This window comes from Arabidopsis thaliana, chromosome 5 (genome assembly GCF_000001735.4).
Source record: "Arabidopsis thaliana chromosome 5, partial sequence".
NCBI lineage: Eukaryota > Viridiplantae > Streptophyta > Magnoliopsida > Brassicales > Brassicaceae > Arabidopsis > Arabidopsis thaliana.
In genome coordinates this window covers 26,725,806-26,747,698 of record NC_003076.8, presented here as the reverse complement: position 1 = coordinate 26,747,698, position 21,893 = coordinate 26,725,806, and the positions used below count along the sequence as shown (strand labels likewise).

Here is a 21,893-nt window from a genome sequence, read left to right as displayed (position 1 = left end):
AATAACAACACAGTATTTAACTTTTAAATATCATAGAATTCAAAATTTGATAAATACGTGCGGCTTTTAATTTCTTGATTCGAACATGTCAAAACAATTAGTGAATTTGATTAAAGAGTTATACTATTACGTTATCTTATCAAATTCAAACTCGCATTATAGTCTGCAATTCACTCAAAATATTTTTAAATCAACTAATATAAAAAGTGTTTTCCACTATTTTTTTTTTTTTTTTAAACATGATCGAGCGAAACATTTTGACCTTTTTTCTTTTTTTTTTCTTGGGTCAAACGAGTATGATCGTCTTTTTGTAAATTTTTTTCCGCATACATACAAAGGTAGCCTTTCCGTTTTTATAATCACATTCATGTGACTAATAATTTAGACGAATGGTAGCAAAATGTCAGGCCACATAAACGCTAAAAAAAGCATCACAGTTATGTTTCCATTCATTGGCTATAAAAACCATGCTCACTCCCTTTTGTTCTTCACACCATTTGCAGGAAAAAATGAATAGTTGTCAGTCTAATCCCACCAAAATGGATAATTCAGAAAATGTTCTATTTAATGATCAAAACGAAAATTTCACACTTGTTGCACCACACCCTTCTTCTTCGTACTTGACAAGAGATCAAGAGCACGAGATCATGGTCTCTGCTCTGCGACAAGTGATATCTAACTCCGGAGCTGACGACGCGTCATCATCAAACTTGATCATCACAAGCGTTCCGCCTCCAGACGCTGGCCCTTGTCCTCTCTGTGGCGTCGCCGGTTGCTACGGCTGCACATTACAACGGCCGCACCGAGAGGTAAAGAAGGAGAAGAAATACAAAGGAGTAAGGAAAAAACCATCGGGTAAATGGGCGGCGGAGATATGGGATCCGAGATCGAAATCAAGGAGGTGGCTTGGAACGTTTCTTACGGCGGAGATGGCGGCACAATCTTACAATGATGCGGCGGCTGAGTATCGAGCAAGACGTGGTAAAACAAACGGAGAAGGAATTAAACGGCGGTGGAGATGACTGAGAAGGACATGGTCGGTGATCATACACGGCGAGGTGGAAATGTTATATTTACTATTGAAAACTAAATTATTTATTATAGAGGGAGATATTACTCTTTACGCTTTCATTAAGATTTATTTTTATAAGTTTTAAAGTATTTTATTGTTATATGAAGATAAAATATATTATTTATTTATATTTTATTTTATAATAAGATATTATTTTTTATTTTTTTTTATTATTTTATTTTTATTCTCTGTGCTATATATACTCTGAAAGTCTGAATATATAATCCATTTTGGTGTGGGAGTATTAGACTATTAATTATGGTCAATTAAATGAAGTTCAAAAATATGAATGGAAGATATATGAATAAATTGAATTAATAGATGTTTATAATTATTGAGACTGCTTTAGCGTAGAAAATGCTGCATACATTATTGTTGGGAAAATAAAAATGAGTATTAATATTTAACATAAATATTAAATGTCTTTAATATGTGTGAGAGAATTATTAAAAAAAATCAACATTTACGAAAGAGATGGACTATAAACATTTCGTTAATACATTTTGTTTTTTGGTAAATTGGTTTAATACAATATTTTTGAATCGTAAAGTGTTCTGGTAATATGATATGACATCTAAATGAAATGATTATGCCAGAAGATCATTGTCTTGAATATTGGCTGTATTAACCTCTAACGAAATTGAGTTAATATATATTTTGAATTTACCATTTGATATTTAGATTGTATAATTTGAGTTTACCAGCTATATATCGTGTTGAACTTGCATGTAACACACCACTTTTTTCCACCGATTTTTGTTTATGGAAATATAAGTCAATATTTATTCGTCAAATACATATATACTCACGCAAATATACGTCCTTAAAGAGAAAAGAGATTTTCATGATTATTTTTGAAAAAAGAGAAGATTTTGAAAGATGACAACAAGCAACGATATATGAACGCGCATAGCATGTGATGGGATGGGGCGGGCCTATGAAATTTTTGAACGTTTACAAACTTAGGGCCTATTATTAGAAGATATTACTAGCTTTTAATAAACGAATTATCCCTATTAACCAAAATAATCAACACTAATCATTAATTTCTACTTACTATCTCTCTCGTAACTTACAGAAAACATATAATGATTTTGACGGCTCATCATCTCGGAGAACTAAATACCCACTTCCCACTTATCATGTACTTTCTCTATCTATGCATGTACGTTAAGTTGTTTATATATATATATACACACGATTCATTTTCCTTGTTTTAAGACTAACGAACGTTACAATCTATCTATATCCACTTTCAATCGAAATGGCTGATCAAAGACCTCTAATGACCTGGTTAGAGGCCAACAACTATGAATCATTCCTTCAAGAAGACATATTCTCGTTTCTCGATCAATCACTTTTCGTCGATCCTCACAGGTATAAGTCACTATGTTTCTACTGTTTGGTCAAACAAAAAAATGATTTCCCTGCGTTGAATCTCAAATGCTTTTTTTGGTTGTCTTGAGTTTTTGCAGCTCTTTCATTGACCCTTTTAAGGATTTTCAAACCCAAAATTGGTTTTCTCTCCAAGACAGCATTGTTAATCATATATCTACTACCTTTGCGGCTGATCATACGTTTCTGGCTTCACTTGATCTTGAAGCTATCTCTAGTACTTTCTCTCTAGGTATATATATTTACATAAATGTATGTAGATATACACACACATATATGCAAGCTTGGATTGTAAATCTAATCTTATATTATGTAGCAGATATATCGAGTGGATGGTGGAACGAGAATAATGGTAACTACAATAACCAGGTCGAACCAAACCTTGATGAAATTTCAAGAACTAATACCATGGGAGATCCAAATATGGAGCAAATATTGCATGAAGATGTTAACACAATGAAAGAGAAAACAAGCCAGAAGAGGATAATTATGAAGAGGCGATATAGAGAAGATGGAGTCATCAATAATATGTCAAGGGAAATGATGAAGCAGTACTTCTACATGCCGATAACTAAAGCAGCCAAGGAGCTTAACATTGGTGTAACCCTCTTGAAGAAAAGATGTCGTGAGTTAGGTATTCCTCGTTGGCCTCACCGTAAGCTCACGAGCCTAAACGCTCTAATTGCTAATCTCAAGGTACGTTCGTCAACAGACATTTACAATCAAATTGCCTATACATTTTGGGGTTACAACACTTATATATGTGATGGTCTTCTTTGAAAGGACTTGTTAGGGAACACGAAGGGGAGAACGCCCAAGAGTAAGCTGAGGAACGCTTTGGAGCTTTTGGAGATGGAGAAGAAGATGATTGAGGAAGTTCCCGATTTGGAATTTGGGGATAAGACTAAGAGGTTAAGACAGGCTTGCTTCAAGGCTAAATACAAACGGAGAAGGCTCTTCTCATCTTCTTCATGAGATCAGGAGCTCGTCTCTAGAGATATCTAACCTTTTGTGACTTAATTAAGTTGGTACTATATGAGTCGTGTAAGACGAAGATAAGAGTGATGGAGTTACGTCTTGTACTAGCTAGTCTCTTTTGATAATGATCTAATTCTCATGAAACTTGGATCCATTCCAGTTTTTATTTTGGTTTTTGTTTTTTGCCTTGTTGGTTTTATTGTTGAATGAATCCTTTTTTAGTTTTGGTTTGGACTTTGAAGCTGATTGATTACGCTCTCCAAGCAGTGTTATACAGTATACTGTATTTGATTCGATTTAGCTGCAATGTATTATTGCGCTAAAAACCATTCTACTTGTTGGGCTTTTATTAATATTTGAGAAAGCCCAATCAAAACAATAATCAGTCATGGCCCAATTTATCCATTACCGCATCCCAACAATGAAACCAGTAAAGATCTGCGGTGAACTCATCAATGATTCAATTCATCATGAACATCGAAAACTACAATCACTACTCACTAGGATTACATATAGCACAACTTGAACTTGAATACTAGAGAAAAGAGAGAATCACAAACACACGTGACATACACGTGTCAAAATCTCTGTCACGGACAAGAAAAGACATCGCCGCTATCAATCCACCGATAATAATCAGCGTCGACGGTGGCTCCGTTGTTAGCCGCGGTGGTGTGAAGAAGACTCTTGATTTTGTGAATACATTTGTGGTTGCGGATGCGGTTTAGAACGGCTTTTTTGTTCAGCGTTTGCGTTTGCGTTTCAGACGATATCAGGTGTAGCTGCTTGGACACTTGCTCATCTTTCAAAATCTCCTCTCCTTTCGAAGTCGCAAATTCCATTGTAGTAGAGAAAGAAAATTAGAAAGCTTTCCGATTTTTTGTTGTTGTTGTTAATGGAACGAAGAAGAAATTGTGTAGTAAACAACACACACTCGTGTGTATTTATATATATTAATGGATTGGTGAGACTTCGCATTCATATAATTGCAACTTGTTACATTAAAAAAACATCTTTTAAGGGAAGAATAATAGATATTACGTGGGCTCTTGTCCCGTTGGTTCTGTGAAAACTGGTGGCTGATTTGGCATTTCATTAGTTTATAAGAAAGGGACACAAACTATGTGCTCTCCTACGTGCAATTCTCATGCGATTAGTGCATTCTTAATCCCTTTAATGGACTGCTTTATCTTTGTCATTGCTTGCGTAACGAGACATAACGACAATTAACATAATCATGTTGTTGTTGTTTTTTTCAATCCATCATGTTGATTTTTAATATTACAACTACTGACTTCTATTCTCTAATTAAATTTTCTGATAAATTAAACGGTATGACACATAAACAATGTAGAAACGGAATAGTCAAATGATATATACAAAATTCACAATAGAAGCGAAACATAACATATATTTGTTTACTTATTTTAAGGTTGCATATCAATAACTTGGTAATTATTTTTGGTCATAGTGGTAGGCAATCTCCCACTGACAATACGAACTAGAATCTCACTGCATCTCCCATTACTTGGGACAATAAACTCAAATAGACACTTATTGGTCAGTATCATCTCATGGCTTTTACAGAAACACAACCATGATTCATGCGAGAACTTGAATCCTCTGTCGTGATTCAGAATCTTCAAAGGCCACTTCTTTCCACTTTCATCACAAAGCTCAATATCTTCCTCCAATTCAATCCCGTTCGATCTCAGAAAAGTTAACGGTAATTCCTAGCAAACACATAGAAATTGATATTATGTAAACAACCATTATTATGAGTTAATACAGATTTATATAAAAAAAAAGGTTCTTTAAGCTCACCAATTTCTGAAGTGAACCTCTTGTGATATTCCTAACAAAATGCGGATGCTTGGGTTTGTAAACCGATTCTTCAAATCCATTGTGTTTCTTCTCTGGAAACCATGATATGTCACAAGTATCTAGGTAACACCGAATGAAAAAAAGAGTTAAAAAACGCAATAATGTAAATTAAACCAAAAAAAAACATGTTAATAATTACCTCCAGCCCGGTTAACTGTTCTCTGAGTCTTTTCACTATGCTCCGGTTTGGTTTTGTAAGTTGAAACATACTCCGGTTTATCATCAACCAGTACGTGAGGGTCTTCATTAACCGAATCGCGTTTCCGTTTCCGGTTAATGCTCTGGCCACAATCACAATCTCTCATACGATCCGGTTTAGTAAAAATATCATCCGGTTCTTCCTCATCAAGAGAAACCCTAGATCTATCCGTGGTTGAGACGACACCAACATCTTTTTTACATCCGTCATTAGCGAAAATCGTAACGGAGAATCTGGAATCGCCGTCGTAGCTGAAGACAAGGAAGTCTCCAAATTCAAGAGATTGATCGTTTGCGAAACTTTGCCAACCTTTTGTGAAGAAAACACAGAATCTTTCTTCTGTATCTTCTGTTTTAGTCTCTACACACCATAACCGTCCAATCTCATCGACTAAGAACGCTTCTTTAGGTAATGGTTTCTCTAACATATCGATGAATGCAGGAGGAATCACCTGCAGATTTATTTTTGTAAATTAATCTCCGCATGGAATATATTTTGATATTATAAGAATAAACTGATGAGATATAAAACAAGTATACCAGTTCGTGAGAACCGAATTCAGGGAGAAAGACCTTGAAAAATTGTAAGTCTTTACTGAGATCAACCATGATTTCTTCTGTGATTAGGGCTTTTGGTAGTGATTGATTTTAAACTAAACCAGAAGGCAAAGAAGCAACGAAGATCTCAGAAGCAGAGGACCTTATAAGAGAGATGAGAGGAACAGCTGTTATGTGATGTTCTTTTTTTTTTTTTTTTTTGTCGTCTGTTATGTGATGTTCTAAAGTCTGACAAGGTTGGAAAAAATAAAGGAATAAAACCTTTTTTTTTTGTTTGGGCAGAAAGGAAAAACAAATTTCAGGAATTTTGCTTTCGCTCCCCTAATTTATTGTTATTATTACTATTATGGGTGTAAACTGTAAAACTTGTGATTTTTACAACTTATTAAACAGCCAAACCTGGGGCAGTCCCGGCAAGACGTATTTATGTATCCGAGCAAAACCAAAGCCCTAACCTGTAAATCGCGACCGAATCTCTAATTTTCTGGATGGCGTTGGAGGAAGTGAGGGGTCGGATAGGCCGGTCTTTTGAAGAGATGAATAAAACAAGCAACATGGACTGCACGAAACTGAAGAGTTGCTTGAACGAGATCACATGCGCTTTGCTTGACGCCGATATTCCTAGATTGGCCGTGGATGAGATTGAGACGAAAAGTCTGGAAATTATCAATCTGCCTAAGGCGCCCAAGAAGAAGGGTGCCCTAATCTACATGGTGACGATTGTTTCTTTGTAATTATGTCCCTAATCTCCTTAGTTGATTTTAACTAACTCGGAACCACCGCTTCAGATGATGTTACAGGAGCTCTCTAGTAAGCTAGATCCGGGAAAATCTGCACTCATTCGGGGAAAGCTTGAACCTAGCATAGTCATGTTCATCGGATTACGAGGTCGGTTAGTCATTCTCTGTTTTTTGTTTTTCTTAGTAAACATGTTTGAGAAAACGTATTTATGAAATATGAGTGTAGGTGTTGACAAGACCAAAACGTGTGCCAAGTATGCTCGTTACCACCGGAAGAAGGGATTCAGACCAGCTTTAGTGTGTGCTGATACTTTCAAGTTCGATGCTTTTGTCCGTCTCAACAAGGCTGCCAAAGATGAGGTTCCAGTTTACGCAAGGTATATATATATTGAGTATTTCAAGCTGAAGCTTTTGTCAGGAGTCTCTTGAGTAAGCAAAATTCCTTCATGTCTTAGCCTTGTTTGCTTTGGTTTCTCGTTATTGATGAGTATGGACACTCATGATTGGTCCACCTTTTGTGCAGGAAACCCATGGGATAAGCCATATGCATATACTTTGAGAATAATGTATCGTTATTATAAGCGACGATTAGGATTGGAGAAACATGTATAGTATCATCTCTCAATAAACTCTTGTTTACTTACTATAGCGAATACAAGACATCGTAACTTTCTACCAAATTCATTGTAGTTGCTTTCCCGCCTTGGTCCTTGTACTTCTTCAAAGGTAGACGACGAGAAGATTAGGCTGCACACGACAATAATGGAGTCCATGACAGATGAAGGTAATAATAAGTTATGGCATGTTTATGCATGGTTTATTGATCAAAACGGATGATGGAGATAGCTGAGGCATCAAAAGTAGATGTGAAACAAGTTGTGCAAATGATGAAAGCGTTCAAGACGAAGGTCAAGAGGGATACGGAGATGGAGCTTAAGGAGAGGATTCGCAATGATTATCATATACCGTACAGATTGCGCTTTTCCAACGTCTGAGGTTACAAATTATGCCTCATATGCCTTCCAACGTATTTATATCATATACTTATGTTTAAAACAAATAATTTTGTATAACTATGTGTTAATTTGGCTTGTATGGATATGATCGGAAGACAAGTACTGCATGCACTATACGTCTAGTTTTTGGTACTGTCGAATGTTTTTCAATGTTCATGCTAAATCTAAATAGTTTTTTTGTATCCAAATTTATATAAAATGATCTGAATTTTCTTTGTTTTTTGTATAATACAGAATGATCTGAATTTTTGTGTAAGACAAAAGCCTCTCTTTGATTCAGAAGGGTCCGATTTTGTAAGCTTAATGACAAAAATTTCCTGAGACGCAAAAACCCTGTAAACCCCCAAATAACCAACCGGAGGCAATGTTGAGCAATCTCTCTCGGACCTTTTCCCGTCATAATTGCCGTTTCCGGCGACAACAATGTCGCTGTTACAAGCCTCCGAAGTCTCCACCGCCTCCTCCACCACCACCAGCATTACCAAAACCGCCGAAGAAGCCGCAGAGTTTCACCTTCCACGACGCGACGTGGGAGGATCCATACAGTTGGATGTCTAAGCTGGAAGATAAAGTGGCGATGAGGCATATGGATATCTATATGGAGCAAGAGGAGAAGTATACCGAAGCCGTTTTGGCTGATACTGATCGGATTCAGACCAAGCTTCAGTCTGAAATGGCTTCTCGTTTGTCCTTTGAGCTCTCCACGCCTCCTCTTCGTTGGGGACCTTGGTGGGTCAATTGAATTATACTGATTCTCTTGTTTAGCATCGTTTTAAGATATAAAAAGCTTGGATTTTTCTATCTGTAAACTCGTCGATTAGTTTGAAAGTTTCGTCCTTTTTGCTGCAATTGGACATTGATTTGGTTGAGAATTGGTGGAATTAGGTTGTATTATAGAAGGGTTGAAGAAGGGAAGCAGTATCCAGTACTGTGTAGGAGGCTAGCGAGCTTGCACGAGGAGTTCATTTCTCATAAGTCTCCTGCTGCAGGGTTTGATTACACATCTGGGAAGAGGATTGAGCAGAAGCTGCTTGATTACAATCAGGAAGCTGAGAGATTTGGAGGTAAATAAGCATATTTGAGGCTCTTATACTTGGGGTGGATTAAGAGGGATAAGCAATTTTGGTGTCTCTTTTGTAGGTTATGCTTATGAGGAAATGTCAGAGATATCTCCTGACCATAAATTTCTAGCATATACTATGTATGATAAGGATAACGATTACTTTAAGTTGTGTGTGAGAAACTTGAATTCTGGAGCTTTATGTAGTAAGCCTCACGCAGATCGTGTCTCTAACATAGCGTGGGCAAAGAATGGGCAGGCTTTGCTCTATGTCGTTACTGATCAGAAAAAACGGCCATGCAGGTTTCGTATGATCAGTTTTGGTTGTTAGGTTCTTCCAAAAATGGCCTGTATGAATCTTTTTCTTTTGTTCTGTTATCAGGATATATTGTAGCACGATCGGGTCAACGGATGAAGATGTTTTGCTTCACGAAGAATTCGAGGGCAATGTTCACGTTAACATAAGACATACAAAAGATTTCCACTTTGTAACTGTAAATACATTCTCTACTACGTTTTCAAAGGTGAAAGCTCCAAATTGATCTGCTAAAAGCTTTAGTTTTTATTGTTTTTGAATGACTTGAAATCATAACAAGTACTATGTCTTAGGTCTTTCTGATAAATGCAGCTGACCCATTTTCTGGTTTGGCATTGGTTTGGGAACACAATGCTCCAGCCCACTGCATAATCGAGCATCATCAGGGATTCCTGTATTTATTTACAAATGCTTCCAATGACGGTGGAACAGTCGACCATCATTATCTTCTCCGAAGTCCTGTTCACTTCTCTTCCTGTCAAAGGATCTGGGAGGTTGGTTTAGCTGATACAATATTTGTTTTCATCTGCTGATTACCATTATTCCTCATTTCTGATTTGTTTGTGTTCATCTATTGTTTGCAGACAGTTTTTATCAACGACCCTGAATTAATCATAGAGGATGTTGATTTCTGCAAAAAACATCTATCCCTTATTGTGAAGGAAATGCAGAGCTTTAAAATTTGTGTGGTTGATCTACCTCTTAAGACAAAGCGGGTAAAGCTTACTCCACTTAGTTACTTTCATCGATTAGATTGATGCTCTGTTAATAAATTTGACCATGCTTGTTTTCTTATACACAGGTACCTGTCCATCTGAGAGATATTAAACCTCGTTATCTTCCTCTTCCAAAGCATGTTTCTCAAATCTTTCCTGGCACAAACTACGACTTCAATTCTCCAACAATGCGGTTTACAATTTCTTCTCTGGTGGTAGGAGAACAATTCCTCATGCTATTTCTGCTTCTGTAGATAGTTTTTTTTTTTGCGTTTTAGATACTTTTGTCCTGCAGATGCCTGATGCAGTGGTTGATTACGATCTATTAAATGGAAAATGGAATATAGTACAGCAGCAAAACATGCTTCACGAAAGAACACGGGTTTTATATGGCACTGCAAACTCCACCGAGAGCCCTAATATACCCTCAGGCACCAGAACTGTCAGTTTTGATACTGAGGATACTACTGCCGAGAATGACAACTTGTGGAATGACTTGACTGAGTTTTACGCTTGTGATTACCATGAAGTATCTTCTCATGATGGAGCCATGGTTCCATTAAGTATTGTTTACTCAAGAGCTCAGAAAGAGGAGAATCAAAAACCTGGTCTACTTCATGTTCATGGTGCTTACGGTGAAATGCTTGATAAGAGATGGCGTAGTGAACTTAAAAGCCTCCTAGATCGTGGCTGGGTACTCGCATATGCAGACGTTAGGTCAGTATCATCTTTCTCTTCTCGTTCAGAACATTCAACAGCAAGAAGCTAAGACTTCCTTCATGTATCCATTGTTCTCGGTTTTTAGAGGTGGAGGTGGGAAAGGAAAGAAGTGGCATCAAGACGGAAGAGGCGCGAAGAAACTTAACTCCATTAAAGATTACATTCAATGTGCCAAGTACCTTGTTGAGAACAATATAGTAGAAGAAAACAAGCTTGCTGGTTGGGGATACAGTGCTGGAGGACTCGTTGTTGCTTCAGCTATCAATCATTGCCCCGATCTCTTCCAAGCTGCGGTTCTAAAGGTAATAAAAAACTGCGGATCAAAAAGATTTGAGGCATTGATTGATAAGGAAACCTTAAAATTCATATATTATTTCTTCTGTTCCAGGTTCCTTTTCTTGATCCAACTCATACTCTAATATATCCAATACTACCATTAACGGCAGAAGATTACGAAGAGTTTGGATATCCAGGAGATATCAATGATTTTCACGCTATACGTGAATACTCACCTTATGACAACATTCCTAAGGATGTTCTTTATCCAGCTGTTTTAGTCACTTCCTCATTCAATACTAGGTATGTATCCATTCTTCTAATTTGGCGACTCTATCAATGTTTGAGATTTAAGACTGAGATTTCTTCTCTCGCATTGTTAGATTTGGTGTTTGGGAAGCTGCGAAATGGGTTGCAAGAGTCCGTGACAATACCTTCAATGACCCTGAACGACCGGTCTTACTCAACTTGACGACTGACATTGTTGAAGAAAACCGGTTCTTACAGACTAAGGAATCTGCATTAGAAATCGCATTTCTCATAAAGATGATGGAATCTTGAAAAGAAGAAACTATCAAGCTTAGATATGGCACAGCTTTTAAATATTTCTTCTGGTTCTAAAATTTGGATATGAATCAATGAATTGTGCAACACAAAGATAGAAGAGAGATGAACAGTTACAATATGCAGACATCTGAAATCGTGTCTGAGATCATCTCTGCTCACATAACTTCCCAAAATCATACAAGAAAATGTTCTCGGATAATAACATATAAGTACAGTAAAGGAAGTGCTGGAAAAAATATATCCAATGCTCATGTCTTTTAAGTTTCTGACGAATCATCCTCTTCAATAACTGTTGGGAGTGTCCCCTGTTTAGCAAAACCTGGACTCAAGAACTTGGCCACGAAATTCCATAATCTGTAAACATCTTCAAAGTTTGTCAAGAACCCAAGAGAAGCTGTGACAACCTCAACTCTTATGAACCCATTGTTTCTTCCTTCTCGATCCACCGGTTTCCAAGAACTTGAATCTTCGCTTCGATTATCGATGATCTTTATGTGACTTAGGTAACCAATTCCTAGAGAAATGCCTTCTCTTTCAGCTAGTTTCTGCACTATCTCTGGATGAACCATTCCACTTTTCAAATCCCTGATATTGAATGCCACGGAAGATCCACGCTCGTATTTGATCTTTGGACCGTAAATCTGAACAAGATTCTTGTGCTCTCCATCTGAATCTGATCTAGGCAGCCTTAATTGGAGCAGAGAGGTCACAAGCCAGTTAATGAGGTACCGGAGTCTTGAGGTGGTTTTGTTGAGACCCAACATGTTTACATGATCAATGTGCCTGCAAACAATCTCTGGTTCTCTCTGATCATCATCCCATTCTACTCCATTGCTTCCATCTTCTTCTTCATCTTCATCCCCAAGACTGATAACAGATGCTTCTCCATGATCTACTGATCTAAACGATACTCTTCGTTTACTGGGATGTTCATCTTCATTCACAAGAAGTCTCCCACCATTGTACTGACTCTTCTCCCTTCTTCCTAACAGCCTAAATTCGCCTTCAGTTTCTCTTCTTATCGCACTGTCTTTGATTCCAGAGCTCGAACCATTTGCATGAGCAGTTAGCTTACTGCTCCCTCCTTCTTCTTCTTCCTCTTCGATCTCAGTAACTCGCAACCGACGACTTGTGTCTATCTGATTCATTTCAGAATTTTCTTCTTCTATGACTTCTTCACCCACTTCATGTGATACTGACAAAACAGCAGCATCGAAAGAGAGAACATGCCTCCCACCGTTGCTGCCATTATTAGCCTTTGAAGCTGGTTTAGGCGAGCTTCTTCGTTTGTGGTTTTTTCGAACCAGTAAGGGGCTCTTTTGCTTGTTCAGATGACCTGCATTATCAGAATCAGCAGGACTCTGACCCAAATCAATCCAGAGGGAGCTATCTGATGACTCGTCTTCGCTGAAAACCGGACTTTTAATCAATTCACCCACTGAGATACTCTCAGCTTCCTCAAACACAGCGCTTGTGTTATCTCTATCAGAACCAATTTCATGATCCATATCTGTCTCAAAGACATCCTGCACCTGAGCAGAAGTATATGCACCGGAAAATGCGGGTAATTGAGTTCCCAAGGCTTTATTATCTCCATTAATAGCAATGCCATTATCTTGAATCCCAGTCAAACCTTCCAAGCCATCCATGGAGTCACTTAGATACAGAGGATACTCAGGTGTTATCTTCACAATTCCCGAACTCGTTTTCCCAGATTGACTCTGCAAGCAGCTAATCACAGATTTCTTAATCAACAGACAACCAAATCCAGTTGGATCATACCCAAACACACGATAAAACGAAGTGATGATAAAATCCGGTCGAAACAAAGACAATCCAAGCGAGTCCATGTCTTTTGGACCTAAAGCACCAGCATCAAGCAAGACATGCCAGTTGTTTTGCTGAGCCAATGCCATCCACTGGTAAGAATACTTAGACCCCGTGACCCTTGATTGTACTGGAAACACAAACAAACCAGTTGCAGAATCCTTCTTCCTCTTCTTCTTACTCAAAATCTCCTTCTTAAGATCCATTGAACACAGCCTAAGCGTAGGCCACTTAAACCAGGCGCTACCAACCTTGGCACCTTTCTCCTTCGCACACTGACCCATCCAACTAACCGATTGGCTCTCGTGATCAAACATAGTCAGAAGCTTCTTGTTAGTGTGGAATGGATAAGACTCTGCAAGCAACTTGAACGCAGAGCCTCTACTAACAGTGAACACAAGACCATACTCATTCTCAGGGATGTTCAAGTAGTCCATTATCCTAATCTTGATATCATGTTCAATAGATCCTTTCTCAGCACCACCATATATAGCATGATTGCTTAGATTGGCACTAATCTCCGACAAACTAAAAGTGCAAGTGTCCCAGTAATGAACAGTTTGAAGATACGAGAACAACCCAAATCCACAATAGTCAAGACATACCTTTGGTAATGATAAGTGGAAATACTCATCGTTTCTCAATTCATCAACTTTCTCAGAAGATTGATACTTTGGATACATGGTCAGAAAAATGGTAAGTGCTTCTTCAAGCTCAGGTAAAGTTTCTTCTGATTCAAATGCTCTTTGAGCTGCGAGTGATGTAGCACGCAAGAACTCTCGTTGAGCATTGAGTCTAGCAAGTGATCTAGACCGTCCAAGAATTTGATCTTGAGACTCATCTTCTTCTTCCATGTCTTGAGATTTAACGAGTAACCCATCTTCAGATGCTTGTTCAAGAGCTTCCCTGAGCTTAGATTCATGGAGTTTCCGCTGAGTCACATCTCGATTCCTGCTGCTGCTGCTACTACTACCACTGCTCTTCTTGTCTAGTACTAGAGCAGCAGCACAGTGGTAAATTGGCTTCCAAAGTGAGATATGCATCAAACCCTAATTTTTCCCAAAGTTTGGCTTTTTATCTGAAACCCTAATCAAATTGGGGAAAAAGGTCCCTAATTTGGAAACCTCGGATCAAAAGAATCAGAACCCAGAAACCAAAAATCACCACTGATTAGGGAGAAGGAGGAAATAGAAACAAATCAAATCAAATCCCAGATCAAGTAAAAAAAATCAAAGCTTGAACAATTCGGTAAGAGATATCAAAAAAGTCAAAACCTTTGTCCCATCTTGAACAGACAAACCAAGCAAAGAGACTCAAATCCCAAAAAAAAGCTCAAAAGAAAATCTGAGAAACACAGAGAAGCTTCATGTTCTTCGTCTCACCAAACTTAAGAGAAAATAGATACTCCTTTTCACATCAAAGCAACAGCAACAACAAAACAGAGCAAATTCTGAGCGATAATCTCTCTGACTCTGGTTTGATAATCTGTCCCTCAAAACCAAAAAAAGTGACTAAAATGCCATTTGACTTTTTAAAAGCTTATATATCAATCAAGTGCCTAATCTTTGCTGTTACTTGCTGTTCCAATTCCAATATATCATTTTTAATAATAAAATTAAATTCAATCCACGCATCATAACATATGATTATTTGAATTTTTAATTCAGTATTTTGATATCTTTTGGTGATTGTTTTTTTTATTTTGGGACCCATGAAAGCTTCTTTCTTTGCTCTTTTTCTTTATTTACTGTTTCTTTCTCCATTGTTTTTGAAAGCTCTTTTTTTAGCTGGCTCTATACAAATTACAACTACCTAAAGAAAGATCCTCCCATTTCTTTTTTCACTTTTATTTAAGTTTGTGATGCTAATTTTCTTGTTTTTCTCTTCTTTACACCTAAAACAGAGATTCTTGGTGAGAATATATATACATACTTCTAGTAATTATTACTAGTTTGTGTGTGTTGAATATATTGGTTTAGCTAATCTTGTTTTGACAAAAGAACTTTAGCTGTTTTTACTACATAAAGGATAACTAAACTAAAAATTAGCCGTTGAGATATTATTTCCTTTAATCCAAGTGGACTTCTTTTCTTATATATTTTCTTTTGTATTTTCTCTGTAAATAGCTCTAAATTACGTAATTCGTCTGCTTCACCAATCTTTTTCTATATCTGTCTGAAACGGTTTTGAGCAAGTAAATAATAAATATCCCAATTTATGATCCAACCCACGCATTTATTGATTGAACATATATATTGGCTCATAAAAGTGGCCAAATTTATGAATAAATATATATAAGCCTTTATTTAAAATAAATATTAAATATTAGTAGGTGATGTGGGCTCAACAATAGTGTAATTTAATATCCATAACTATAACATGTGGATCCTCACAAATACTTTATATAAATAAATAAATAAAAAAGTAAAAAAATATCATATTATTGTAAATTCTTGTTTTTAGGCTAGAAATACTAATCTCCTACCGATAATCATAATCCTCTCCTTACTAAACATTTCTATATTTCCATTATTAAGTTTTGTTAACAGCTTACGCACAAATTTTATTCATAGTCGATAACGTATACGTTACGGATACTTATATATGGAAATCTGAAAATTTGAATTAACTTAATTAATGTAGAAGAGATCAAGGCAAGGGACAATCGTGCATTCGATTGTTATAGCTTGTAGAGAATCCTTGCTGACTGGTATCAAATCCAAAATGCTTACTCATGCAATGATTAGTCAACTATCTATCTACAATTACTTATTCACCCTTGATTAAATCATTTAATTTTGACTACTCACACTTTTCATAAAGTGGCTTTGCAACAAATTCTCGACGTTCCAATTAATTTCTTACATGATTTTTTCTAAATTAAACAAGTTTGAAATCTTCCTATGGACTGTGTGTGCATAGTTTATAAACACATACAAAGAGACAAACAAAAGAACAGTAACAGATGGGAATGTGACGTTCACTTCTCCGACCATGGAAAAGAACACAACGGAAGTGGAGACGCACGCACCCAGTTTCATGAGTAGAGATGTGATATATTTTGGCACATTAATCTTTCAGACTATGAAAATTTTGAGCTCAAGAATCTGAGTTTGACGCAAGAATAAAGGGCAAGTTTTGGAACAATTTTCGCCACTAATTTGATATTTTAAAGGTCTACAAGATACAATTTATTATCCAAAGTTTCCTACATTATTTTCACTAGACAGTTACTCCACTTGGTTTGTATATTCAACAACTCAAGAATTCGAAAGATATTTTCCAAAAATATATCGCTCTTCATCATAATTTTTTGCAACAAAAATAAATAAAATAAAAATAAAATAATAATAATAATTTGTTGCAACAAGACAAAAAAATTACGGAGATGATTTGCATTTGGGCTTCGTCTATACTTCTCTTGTTATTGGTCCCCGTAGAGTCTTCTATATTTCCTCCAACAACTTCGAAAGTCATAAATAAAACTCTTTTGTGGAGTATTATTTTATTTGTTAATGCGTTTTTTTTTTGTAATTATTGTCTCCTCTTATTGACATGTAATAATTGTTTCAAATTTATTTATTTTGAATATTTAATTTCTAGGCACCTTTTACTATTATGATGATGACCAAGTTTTCACTTTCAAAATGGGACACAGATCGTGGTTTTAGATGACCATGCATCAATAAAGTTATTTTCAGCTTTGAATATATTTTTCATAATGGGATGTTTGGTGAAACATGCACAAACACAACATAAAAGCCATATAATTAGGGACTTATAATAAAGAACGATTATTGCATGTTTTCTTTACACTGTCATGTCACATTGCATATCATTTTAATCAAATCACATCACAGTATCAATACCTATATATCTAGAAGAACTATATCAAATTATCAACTATCGTTTGATTAGTTAGCAAGAAAGAGAGAGGATAATTTAGCCCAACAATGTTGTTTTTTCCACGTAAGTTTGTAGTTGATTTCATTTGGGTCATAACAAAATCCGCCCATATATGGTTTCGTTTCATAGACTCGGCTTGGGGTTTGTTTAGCAGGGTGTCAGATTCACATCTAAAATACAACAGTCACAAATCTCTTATGTTAAGGCCCATGGTCCAAGGGGTATACATATTAGGCCCATTAGAAATACGGACCAGAAGGTAAATGACGAAAACACCCTTTCAAAAGGAAACAGAGAAGGACTGAGACTCAGAGAGGAAAAGGACAAAAAGAATGGGATAAAGAGAGAAGGTGTGTCAGAATTTGACCAGATTAGACCGGTCGGTACACAGAGTAAGGACGGCTCTGAACCAGTGTAGACACGTCTTGGCACATACTTCTCACATGTCTCTCTCCAAAATGTTGGATGCTTTTTGGTGTGAAAGGGAGTGAAGATTTGCATGCTTCTTAACTCCTAGCTTCTCCGTATCCATTCTTTACCCGACAACCTTCGCTTCTGTCTCTTCACAAAACGAATCTCTTCTGTCTCTTTTGACTGTTTTTAGCCTCCCCAATTTTACAATTACTACCCTCTCTTCTTTCCTGTGGAACAAATCACATTTGTCACACTCTCTCTCTCTACCTTAAAGATCCATTTGTCTTGTTCCTCAAGATCATGTTAAGTCAGAATTCACCCGACTATTGTTATTCTGTCTTCATGGTATTGTCTAGATTTTTACTTTTTATAGCTCCTAAACAACATAAGATTTATAATCTATTATTACACCGTAATGATAAAACAAATTGAAAACATTGTCTTAATCTTGATGCATGCTGAGAGATAAGATAAGACCATAACAAAACTTAAAATTGATAATCAAGTTGGTTTAACGTAAAACTGTTGAGTACTTTTACTTGATGTTTTAAATGTAGTTTTTTTGAGGACCTGAACGCATTGATTCTGCATTTATACTGGTATTCTATTAAGGACCTGTAGTGATTGGTAGCACATCTACACACACCATCAATCTCTTAGGTCCATATACCATTTAATCCTTCTTTTTTTGGAAAAGATGCACACAACAAATTAGGCTAATGAGCCCTCCTAAACACTTAACAATATAATGGCTGTATTATTGGGAACTGCTTTACATCGATAAGCTCAATAGTCTCTACTACATGTAGCCTACTCTCTTCACAGTTCAGTCTTCACTTCCCGTAGACACGTACTTTTGACATAAAATTTAATGTATTTCTTAAAACAAATATTGCATGTAGAAACCTTTTTTAACTTTTAACTCAGAAATTCGACGTGTATAACACCATAATTAAAATTAAAATTTCAAAAGCATTGTTAGTCAGCAAATGTAATCATATGATTTTTCTTTCACTTATTTATCATAAGTTATTTTCAATTTTGGTTTCTTCCAACATTCACTAATGTCTATGCCATCAAAACGTGTGACAGATTATGGATGGAGAGATTAGAGAATCGTGGTTTTATTTCAAAACAGAAAATCTTGAAAGAAGAGCCACCAGCTACGTATAATGAAGTAAAGAAACAGAGCATATCTATTCTCTCTCTATGTTCACAATAAACCCAACATACTCTGTCAAAAAGCTTCACTTTCTTCTCCTTCCCCATCTCTCTCTCTCTCCCTCTCCTCCATAAAAGGAAACTCTTACTCTATCACAAAGTTCCAACCTTTAACTCTCCAAAGCTTCAAAAACTCTCAACTTTCAGATAACCTCTCTTCTCAACAACATGCCTTCTGAATTCAGTGAATCTCGTCGGGTTCCTAAGATTCCCCACGGCCAAGGAGGATCTGTTGCGATTCCGACGGATCAACAAGAGCAGCTTTCTTGTCCTCGCTGTGAATCAACCAACACCAAGTTCTGTTACTACAACAACTACAACTTCTCACAACCTCGTCATTTCTGCAAGTCTTGTCGCCGTTACTGGACTCATGGAGGTACTCTCCGTGACATTCCCGTCGGTGGTGTTTCCCGTAAAAGCTCAAAACGTTCCCGGACTTATTCCTCTGCCGCTACCACCTCCGTTGTCGGAAGCCGGAACTTTCCCTTACAAGCTACGCCTGTTCTTTTCCCTCAGTCGTCTTCCAACGGCGGTATCACGACGGCGAAGGGAAGTGCTTCGTCGTTCTATGGCGGTTTCAGCTCTTTGATCAACTACAACGCCGCCGTGAGCAGAAATGGGCCTGGTGGCGGGTTTAATGGGCCAGATGCTTTTGGTCTTGGGCTTGGTCACGGGTCGTATTATGAGGACGTCAGATATGGGCAAGGAATAACGGTCTGGCCGTTTTCAAGTGGCGCTACTGATGCTGCAACTACTACAAGCCACATTGCTCAAATACCCGCCACGTGGCAGTTTGAAGGTCAAGAGAGCAAAGTCGGGTTCGTGTCTGGAGACTACGTAGCGTGATAGAGACTATCGGATCAGCTTCTACTTCATCGGAGGGTTTCAATCTATCTTCTTCTTCTTTTAGCTTCTCTACCCTAACTTTCAGTTTTAGTTGATCTGGTTCTTATTTAGTTAGGTTACTTGTGAACGAAACTTCAAATCAGAGAAACGTTTGTTTGTTTGTTTGTTTTTTTGGCTCTATTTAATGTCAATTCCAACTTTAGAAATCTTGGAAAACAGAACAGTCCACGTTGTTTAGGAAATGCAAGTCTGAAATTTATATACAACACATCACTTATATACAACAAAGCATAGATAAGGTAACATTATCCATCGACGAGGAGAGGGTAACATATAATATATTTACACAGAAAATGTAACTAGGAAAGTGTTGATTGGAGTTAGGCTGCACCAAGAAACATCAAAGTGTATATGTACTAAGTTAAGTGGAAAATGGAATTTAGCCGAGCATTGATGGATGGCCACTGTGTAGTATCCTCTTGAACATATCCATCCCAAAGGCAGAGTCCGATGAGCTGAAACAAAACTTAACTCATTTCAACACTTGTACAACAAAGATATAAAGAACATTCTTCACTCATCTATGTCTGTGGGGATCGCTACACCTAAAGACTAAGATCTCTAGAACACAGTTTGATATGTGAATAAATGAAGACTGATGTACCTTGGGATAGTGATCTCAAAAGGGTAGTAGATTACACCATCGTTAATGGGAGGAACATGATCCTTCTTCTCATTCACGAATTTTATGATTTGGAACAAGACTTCTTGAAGGGATTGCTCAAGCAGTGTCCTACGAGAACTTCTCTCCTCCGATGCCTCTACAGTTATTGATTAGAGCATGACAATCACTTCACACTCTTATAATAATAAAAAGATGTAATTTTTGGAGATGAGAACAGGAAATTGATCAATCGAACCTCCAGGGTCCATAACTAGTTTAGAATGGTGAGACTTTCCGACAGGGGGCTTAGTGGGCTGAAGCACATTCAGATTGATGTACCATTGTTCCCAGTACAACCGTTCGATTTTGGTGAACCAAGAAGGCTGTTTGCTTTTGACTTCATAGAACGATAGACAAATCTTGGCAAAAAGAAAAAGAGATCATTAACAGCCACAAAGGATGAGACAATGAAAAGGATGAGATCATTACTTCATTATACAACCCTATATGCTGCAGAAACGTTCAATCCTTGCTTGAGCAAGGTATGGAATATGTGGTTCACTGTCAATGAAATGGAAATCAAGCATTTGTTATCTGTATATACCTGACTCTTTTTGTTTGGGTGTTTCTCAATCCAGTTAATGAACTGCTCAATCTTTTCATCGATTTTCTTCTCCACTTCAATTTCACCGCATTGTACCTGTGACATATGGGGGAAAAAGGAAATCCCAACAGTATCAAAATAAAAGCATACTCACCATTTGGTTAAACTTGTAACCTCGAGAAAGAAATTGAAATCTTACATAAGTGATCTCAAAAAGCTCCAAATCAATATCTTTAGGGCGGATAAGACCAAGCGCACGATGAAAGACAATCGTATGTAGAATGCCTGTGCCAAATTATTACACCTTCTCACTTTTAAAGTACAAAAAATAACAATTCCACAACCAAACCAGATAACAAGAAATCGATCGCCAAAACTCAAAATTCGAATCAATGTCTACAGGTCTAAGCCCTAATCTGAGATCTAAAGCACAAGATCTTAAACTGAAACATGGTTAGATCGTAAGATCCGATTTTGTTTCTTTCTATACCAAAACAACGAAAGTGGATACAGAAAGCATGTCAAGTGTCGGAAACTTACAGCGCAAAACTTCGCGTATCTCGAAGGATTCCACTTCCTGCGAAAAAATATCCAAACCAATCGAACAATTCCAGAAATAGAAACACGACTCGATGACTACAAAATTGGACTGATTTTTTAGCAAACAGATGAAGAAGACGAAAATTTATACCAGTTCCTTTAGCTGACAAACTTCGCAATTCATATTCACCGATGCAAAACCCGAGTAAGAGAATTTTCCGATTTCTCTAAGATTTCTTCTGATCGTCCTTGTTGAAACTTGCAAGAAACTGATTCCCCCTTTTTCTCGCCGATTGTTTTTGGTGGATTTGGACTAACTTTTTCATAAGCTTGCTTCATCATTTCTTCGATATTTCTCTTTATCCTATTGGGCTT

The 21,893-nt window shown here is 37.1% G+C and overlaps 9 protein-coding genes and 1 long non-coding RNA gene across 12 annotated transcripts; 5 read left to right on the top strand and 5 right to left on the bottom strand.

Moving 5' to 3' along the window:
• Nucleotides 1-417: 417 nt before the first annotated feature.
• On the top strand, nucleotides 418-1,022 carry AT5G67000 (Integrase-type DNA-binding superfamily protein; the record flags this gene model as incomplete). Its single annotated transcript, NM_126100.2, has 1 exon — nucleotides 418-1,022. The coding sequence occupies exon 1, from the start codon at nucleotides 468-470 to the stop codon at nucleotides 1,020-1,022; it is 555 nt and encodes a 184-aa protein (NP_201501.2). The 5' UTR covers nucleotides 418-467.
• Nucleotides 1,023-2,336: 1,314 nt separating this feature from the next.
• RKD3 (RWP-RK domain-containing protein) lies at nucleotides 2,337-3,442 on the top strand (the record flags this gene model as incomplete). The annotated part of the gene is made up of 4 exons (NM_126099.1): nucleotides 2,337-2,449; nucleotides 2,548-2,699; nucleotides 2,787-3,163; nucleotides 3,251-3,442. 4 exons carry the CDS (start codon nucleotides 2,337-2,339, stop codon nucleotides 3,440-3,442), a joined length of 834 nt encoding a protein of 277 aa, NP_201500.1.
• Nucleotides 3,443-3,679: 237 nt separating this feature from the next.
• AT5G66985 (uncharacterized protein) lies at nucleotides 3,680-4,420 on the bottom strand. The gene has a single exon (NM_126098.3). It carries the CDS (start codon nucleotides 4,285-4,287, stop codon nucleotides 4,036-4,038), a length of 252 nt encoding a protein of 83 aa, NP_569043.1. The 5' UTR covers nucleotides 4,288-4,420; the 3' UTR covers nucleotides 3,680-4,035.
• A 452-nt stretch (nucleotides 4,421-4,872) lies between these two features.
• AT5G66980 (AP2/B3-like transcriptional factor family protein) lies at nucleotides 4,873-6,156 on the bottom strand (the record flags this gene model as incomplete). Its single annotated transcript, NM_126097.2, has 4 exons — nucleotides 6,068-6,156; nucleotides 5,469-5,979; nucleotides 5,270-5,388; nucleotides 4,873-5,178 (listed from the first exon to the last, which is right to left on the bottom strand). The coding sequence occupies exons 1-4, from the start codon at nucleotides 6,134-6,136 to the stop codon at nucleotides 4,873-4,875; spliced, it is 1,005 nt and encodes a 334-aa protein (NP_201499.1). The 5' UTR covers nucleotides 6,137-6,156.
• A 417-nt stretch (nucleotides 6,157-6,573) lies between these two features.
• Nucleotides 6,574-7,254, top strand: AT5G66970 (P-loop containing nucleoside triphosphate hydrolases superfamily protein; the record flags this gene model as incomplete). Its single annotated transcript, NM_126096.2, has 3 exons — nucleotides 6,574-6,798; nucleotides 6,874-6,973; nucleotides 7,052-7,254. 3 exons carry the CDS (start codon nucleotides 6,574-6,576, stop codon nucleotides 7,252-7,254), a joined length of 528 nt encoding a protein of 175 aa, NP_201498.2.
• A 211-nt stretch (nucleotides 7,255-7,465) lies between these two features.
• Nucleotides 7,466-7,816, bottom strand: AT5G09815. Its single transcript, NR_143238.1, has one exon. It is a non-coding gene; the product is annotated as an other RNA (long non-coding RNA).
• A 322-nt stretch (nucleotides 7,817-8,138) lies between these two features.
• AT5G66960 (Prolyl oligopeptidase family protein) lies at nucleotides 8,139-11,490 on the top strand (the record flags this gene model as incomplete). Its single annotated transcript, NM_126095.2, has 11 exons — nucleotides 8,139-8,570; nucleotides 8,727-8,905; nucleotides 8,982-9,204; nucleotides 9,284-9,425; nucleotides 9,511-9,711; nucleotides 9,802-9,933; nucleotides 10,020-10,148; nucleotides 10,229-10,650; nucleotides 10,739-10,955; nucleotides 11,042-11,232; nucleotides 11,313-11,490. Exons 1-11 carry the CDS (start codon nucleotides 8,206-8,208, stop codon nucleotides 11,488-11,490), a joined length of 2,379 nt encoding a protein of 792 aa, NP_201497.1. The 5' UTR covers nucleotides 8,139-8,205.
• A 33-nt stretch (nucleotides 11,491-11,523) lies between these two features.
• On the bottom strand, nucleotides 11,524-14,904 carry AT5G66950 (Pyridoxal phosphate (PLP)-dependent transferases superfamily protein). Its single transcript, NM_126094.4, has one exon. It carries the CDS (start codon nucleotides 14,364-14,366, stop codon nucleotides 11,754-11,756), a length of 2,613 nt encoding a protein of 870 aa, NP_201496.1. The 5' UTR covers nucleotides 14,367-14,904; the 3' UTR covers nucleotides 11,524-11,753.
• Nucleotides 14,905-18,983: 4,079 nt separating this feature from the next.
• On the top strand, nucleotides 18,984-19,880 carry AT5G66940 (Dof-type zinc finger DNA-binding family protein). The gene has a single exon (NM_126093.2). The coding sequence runs from the start codon at nucleotides 19,033-19,035 to the stop codon at nucleotides 19,708-19,710; it is 678 nt and encodes a 225-aa protein (NP_201495.1). The 5' UTR covers nucleotides 18,984-19,032; the 3' UTR covers nucleotides 19,711-19,880.
• A 60-nt stretch (nucleotides 19,881-19,940) lies between these two features.
• Nucleotides 19,941-21,860, bottom strand: AT5G66930 (meiotically up-regulated protein; the record flags this gene model as incomplete). 3 transcript variants are annotated; one of them, NM_126092.5, is made up of 7 exons in its annotated part: nucleotides 19,941-20,225; nucleotides 20,375-20,531; nucleotides 20,631-20,793; nucleotides 20,979-21,074; nucleotides 21,178-21,263; nucleotides 21,519-21,555; nucleotides 21,670-21,855. In NM_126092.5, the coding sequence occupies 7 exons, from the start codon at nucleotides 21,700-21,702 to the stop codon at nucleotides 20,150-20,152; spliced, it is 648 nt and encodes a 215-aa protein (NP_569042.2). In that variant the 3' UTR covers nucleotides 19,941-20,149. The 3 variants fall into 3 exon arrangements, with proteins under 3 accessions (NP_569042.2, NP_001154800.1, NP_851284.1); NM_001161328.1 differs by having other exon boundaries at nucleotides 19,947-20,225; nucleotides 21,720-21,860; NM_180953.2 differs by having other exon boundaries at nucleotides 19,947-20,225; nucleotides 20,375-20,793; nucleotides 21,670-21,843.
• Between the last annotated feature and the right edge of the window lie 33 nt (nucleotides 21,861-21,893).

Excerpts from the sequence above, each read along its gene's own strand:
- AT5G66985 (NM_126098.3), bottom strand. The coding sequence starts at position 4,287 with ATGGAATTTGCGACTTCGAAAGGAGAGGAGATTTTGAAAGATGAGCAA.
- AT5G66950 (NM_126094.4), bottom strand. The coding sequence starts at position 14,366 with ATGCATATCTCACTTTGGAAGCCAATTTACCACTGTGCTGCTGCTCTA.
- AT5G66940 (NM_126093.2), top strand. The coding sequence starts at position 19,033 with ATGCCTTCTGAATTCAGTGAATCTCGTCGGGTTCCTAAGATTCCCCAC.